We start from the raw sequence: 5689 nt of genomic DNA, 5'->3' as shown, positions 1-5689 counted from the left end.
TTTTTTCCTAGCAAAATCATCAAATTGGAAGTAGAAAATAAAAATAGAAACCAATCAAGCCTTAAGTTTTTAAGATAACAGGTTTTCATGTTCATCTCCATGCATTTCATTGTTGAATAAACTGACCCTCTCAATAGGCTGGCCTGTTTTCTTAGCCAACTCGTTAAAGAGGTAATCTCTGATTCTTAAAAGCTCATTTGCTTCAATGCGGATGTCATCAGCCTGTCAAAATTTTCAAGGCGTTAGCATAAAGAGTAAAAGCAATCATATTCACACATCTGATGAGTGATAATAACCTCAATCTCAGAAGAGATATCTACATACCTGACCCCGAGCAGCTCCCGCTGGAGATTGCAGAGCAACTCTGGAAAGAGGCATTGCAAAGCGGTTGCCCTTAACAATACAGCAGACCATCATCACAAAGTTAATAGATGTCGGGAACTATTTTCATAACCCATTAGACATCAACAAACACAAATACAAGCACATCACAACAAATTGCAGAAAAGTAAACAATACAACATGAATGTGACAACACAATGGAATGGAACAGAAAGTGGTAAGCTTAAGATGCAAATAAGGATGGACTTCACAGTATAAATTAGGAGACTTTGGAGAGAGATACTGCCACTCCCTTTTTGTGTGATTTTTCAAAATTATGTTCCATCCTCGCTATTTAATTTTCCATAGTGATGAGAGAAATTTTTCATTGTGAGGGTAATTTGAGAATAATATTCGTAGAGGATTGGCATTATCAATTAGGGAGTGGATATTGGAGTGATAATATCCACTCCCTATCAATTACCATTCTTTTCTTTTTTACTGAATTTTTATAAAGAGCTGGAAGGAGGGAGATCGGGCCTTTCAATGTGATCCCAAGTCTGTATATAGTAGACTGCCCCCCTATTTAGATTCAAACTACAAAACTTTCCATCTTTTACCTTATAACAAATGTAACACAATTGATGTTACTAATAACAAATTGACACGTCCTATCAAGAATGCACTAGGCAGCACATAAGCAGCATAAAAAATATTTCTTCATTTTTTTTCTTGTTATATTGACTACTGAGTGATTTATTAATGCTCCAATTATTTCAACCGTCCCCTTATCTCAGGCATAATTTTTATTCATATTAATCGTGAAGAAACAACTGGAAGATGCAACAATAAATCTCGTCAGTCACACAATGTCATGCATGATTACATGATGTTGGAAATCACTATAAACTCTAAATCAAACAGAAAACTTTCACAGTTTGTATTAACAGATAGTAATGTAACTCGATACCTTTTCTCCGGCTGCAAGAAGAAATGCTGCAAGATTATAGGCATAGCCAACACAATGGGTGGTTACAGGACTTTGCAAGCTCTGCATAGTGTCATAGATAGCCAAGCTTGGTGTAAGCTGCACAAATAACAAGCTTAAGCATGTTAAAAACATGACTAAGCAACACAAAGGTGGGCACAAAAGAGAGATATTTAATTGACTAAACATCTAACACTAGAAGAAAGCTTACATCTCCACCAGGACCATTGATGTACATATACATCCTCTTGGCGTTATCTATACTGTCAAGATACAGCATGGTTGCCAATACTTGGTTACTAAATTCTTCATCTATGTTTTGTCCAATGAAGAGAACACGCTCTCGATACTGCATCCAATAACCCTTTACTTTTAGAAATGTTTTAAAGAGTGATGGAAATCATAAGAAAACTAGAGGTTCATGCGTAACGATCTATTTCTATGTGAGTATGTGACGCAATGAGTATGTGACGCAATGTTAACAGCATCTTTTAGATGCAGAAAAACATAATATTAATGATATATATTAAGATGTATTATTGACTTACAAGGGCATTCCACAAATCAACCCATTGCCAAGTTCCTTCACCAGGTGTCCTATAGGGGACTCTAGGGGTCCCTATGGGCATCATTTGAATTTGTGCCCTTGCTGGTTTGTGATTAGCATACCTGAAAATATACAAGATTTATACACCTTGTATTAGTCTCTTAATTAAAAGACGTGTTTGACATTAGTGAAAACTCTTCTAAGTATATCGTTTTTATCTGACATAAACTATGCTTTATTTGTTAACTTCACTTTCACTATGTCAAAGATTATCAACTATTGTGTAAAGCCGTAAAGACTAAAGAAGATTTTTCATAATTCAAATTTGTTAGAACTTACAAAAAAATAATCCTTGTTATAATATATAACAGTAATCATGACAAACTCAATTGCAGTTAAAAACTACTCGCTAATCCAAACAACAATATCAAAGATATGATACAGCATAGCTTTCTGCAACAAGAAAAATTGCATTAGAGTGGACTGAACACATTATGCTGAAAAATTTGGCAATCAAAGGGATGTACCTACAAAGCATACAGTAGCAACATAACATAATAGACCAACCACAAAATTTAAGCATAAAGAGACAATTCACTATTGTTTTCAATCTTCAAATTTTGCAAAAAGACCGTTCCTTCATGGAATGTATCAGCTGAAAGCGCACAATACTAGGCATATAACCAAGTATATGTTAATTGCACATATGAATACAGGTATAAGAAAAGCAATTCAAATACAAAACTATCATCATCCATGCCAAAGCTTATTTTTGCAAAGTTAAGCACACACCAAAAAATGGCACCAATTCAAAATAAGGAAAACTGCAGAAGCTAAAGAACAAAACTTTCTCCATAACAAAAACAAAAAAAAAGGGGGGCAAAATCACAAATGTGGTCAAACAGTTACCCGCAATGCAGACTCTTGTGAACTTTTCCGTAGAACTCAGCGGAGACATTAGGTTTACACGCAAGGGAATTAGGGATACTTGGAGATTGAAGTTTCAACCCTGAGTAGAGTTTTGTGGCGCAACTGCCACATCAAAAAGAGAAAATAGAGTTAGTAATTTAGAGAAACTGTGGGAAACACACAATGAGAAGGAGAAGCAAACCTAGGAAGTGCATCAGCGGTGATATAGGGTGCCACCGCCATGTTAGCTTTTTGAGGTAACGATTAGATAGGAGATGGGGCAACGCACTATTTGAGCTTGAAGAAAACTTCAACCAGATACAACACTCACTCAGCTCTGAAGATGAACTTCAACGACAACGCCCTTTTGATCCTCCCTGGAATTAGAACCTCCTTTTATTTATTTATTAGCAATGTTACCCAAGGTTGCGAGAACCGAACCGGTCAATGAACCGGTGGAGTGACTGGTTCAATAGTTTAATAGTTCAATCGGGGTTCAACCGGAGTTCAACCGATTTAATTAAATATAAAATAGAATTATTAAAAATTTAATACATAATTTGAATATTTAAATTCAATGAATTGTAAGCTAATAAAATTCAAAATTTTACAATTTCACATAATAAATTATCTATAATTTACCATTAAAAGTTCCAAATAACTTCAAACATCAAAATTTATAACTAAAAATAAAATCAAAATACGCATAAGTAAACTAACACAAGTATTCAATATTAGTTAAAATCAATTATTTGGTATTCTTTAGTTAATATTATTTGGTATTCCCATATAAGGCACACTATTAAAGAAACAACATTAAGTCATATATGAAACTTAACACAGATTCATATAACTTAAAATGCCACATCCCCAACTCCAAGAGAATAACAGAGTGAAATTTCAGAGCTTTTCAACAATTTTCTGATGAGCTTTAGCTGAGGCTATTATTTAGCAACAGTGGCGCAGCAAACAAGCTTATTCATCTAGGATTTCAACTGAAACCCTTCTTCCAGCATCAATCAGAGCCGGATCCAGTTGAAGAGCACAAGTTTTTAAGTTTAACTAATTTTACTCAGCGACAAGCCAACAACTAACAAATTAACTCAAATAGAATAATAGCACAAAAATAACTCAGAACATTAAGAGACAAACAACATATATCACACGTTCATATATACAACAATTGACAAGTAGAGACACGAACTACATAAACAAATTGGAAGCATCCTGAAAATGGCATTATCAAAACTGCAGTGTCTGAGTTTGCAATCTCCCAATCTAAAAACATGAGAAAGTACTTATGAAAGTTCTCAATTACAATTGTTACCAAATAGAAACCAAAATAAAAATGGATCAAAAAATGCAACTTACCCATTTTTAATCCTAAGCTTCCCTGTATTTCCTATCATGATCACCAACCTAAAAAATATCAACCATTTGACAAAGAATTCATAGTTTAGTAACAGTTTTCTATTAGCATCTATGTTGGGCCTGGTAACAAGATAAATTCACAGTTTAGATATTCTGAACACATGAAAATACATGGATTGTGTAGATCATATGTATGATTTCTTTCTTGATTTTTTGTAAAGTGGGTCCTGTTAACAATTTAATCACCAATCCTCAATTTAATTAACAAGATTTTCAATTTAAGCAAGAAGCAGTGAGCAATGGACAACGACAGAGTCATCAATCATCATCAATCACAGGTTCACAAGAACCCATGGCAAATTATTCAATAATTATTCAACTCAGTAACAAGTAACAACAACAAAGTTCACAGCTTAACTAACAATAATTATTCATAATTATTCAACAGAGTTCACAGTTCACAGTTCAATTCACAGTTAAAAAATTATTCAATTATAGTTAAAAATTATTAAAAATGCAAAGCTTATTCAATAATCATGCAATGATTTCTGAACAAAGCATTTAAAAAAATTAAAAAAACGAAGAACAAATGAGCTCTGAGTCACTGACCTTCGATCGCTGAGGAGGATGGATGGCGACAGACGACGGCGACAAGATGACGGCCGCCGAGCACGAGGAAGAAGCGGCGCGCCTGCGACGGGGACTGCAAACAGATCGAGGACTTGGAGAACTCCCCTGACTGCAACGCACGAAGACTCGAGGAGACAAACCCCTAACTGCGACAGATGGCGACAGACAATGGCGACAAGACGACGACCACCGAGCTCGAGGGAGAAGCGGCGCGCCTGCGACTTGTGCTACGAACAGATTGAAGACTTGGAAGAAACTCCCCTGATTGCGACGCACGAAGACTCGAGGAGACAAGCCCCTGACTGTGACGGACGGCGGCAAGACGGCTCCTCCTTGCGGCGGTGGTGGCGGCTAGGGTTTTTCCCTTGGTTGAGTGCTTGGGTGTGTTTGCTCGAAGGAATAATTTTATTATTAGATATAATTTTATATTATTAAAAATATTATTAATGGTCAATTGATAATTACAAAATACCAAAATTACTTACCCCTAACATTTCTCAATGGATAAATATATCCTTGTTCATATATAATATCACTATCCTTAAAAAATATCCTTAGAATACTTATTAGTAAATAAATATTTTCTTATGCATATACGATATATTTGTAAAGAATACACGCTGAAGGTACGATTTTAGATATCATACATCTAAGTACGTCAAGCATCTTGAAAATAGTGATATTGTTCTGGTAAAGAGTAAACTAATTTCAAAGTTTAATTGGATCTTATAAATATAATTGTTTGGATCTAAATATAATTGTTCATTTAAAAAAAATCATAGGTTTTGCTCTAAAAATTATTAAAAAACTAATGACCTAATTTTTTAAAAATAAAAGTAGAACATTGAACAATGGTAATTTTATTTCACTTATTTAAATTAATATAAAATAATATGCTATTTATTATTTACTTAACTCATATG

The 5689-nt window shown here is 34.4% G+C and overlaps 1 protein-coding gene across 10 annotated transcripts in view; it reads right to left on the bottom strand.

Annotated features, from left to right (window-relative positions):
• LOC107622550 (ATP-dependent Clp protease proteolytic subunit-related protein 2, chloroplastic) overlaps positions 1-5689 on the bottom strand; it is a 55239-nt gene that overhangs the window by 517 nt on the left and 49033 nt on the right. For 2 of the 10 annotated variants that reach the window (XM_021115071.1, XM_021115072.1), the window contains exons 3-9: positions 2968-3158; positions 2766-2888; positions 1858-1978; positions 1521-1679; positions 1292-1408; positions 325-441; positions 127-222 (exon numbers count right to left, since the gene is read on the bottom strand). In XM_021115071.1, the coding sequence (XP_020970730.1) occupies positions 127-222; positions 325-441; positions 1292-1408; positions 1521-1679; positions 1858-1978; positions 2766-2888; positions 2968-3008 (774 nt within the window). In that variant the 5' untranslated portion in view covers positions 3009-3158. Of the gene's footprint in view, positions 1-126; positions 223-324; positions 442-1291; positions 1409-1520; positions 1680-1857; positions 1979-2765; positions 2889-2967; positions 3230-4136; positions 4185-4745; positions 5164-5689 lie in introns of those variants that run through there. The other 8 variants (XM_021115070.1, XM_021115073.1, XM_021115069.1 and 5 more) reach the window with 7 other exon arrangements.

Source organism: Arachis ipaensis, chromosome B10 (assembly GCF_000816755.2).
Source record: "Arachis ipaensis cultivar K30076 chromosome B10, Araip1.1, whole genome shotgun sequence".
Lineage (NCBI taxonomy): Eukaryota > Viridiplantae > Streptophyta > Magnoliopsida > Fabales > Fabaceae > Arachis > Arachis ipaensis.
Note: the sequence above shows the minus strand (reverse complement) of the source record. Positions and strands in the feature narration are given on the sequence as shown.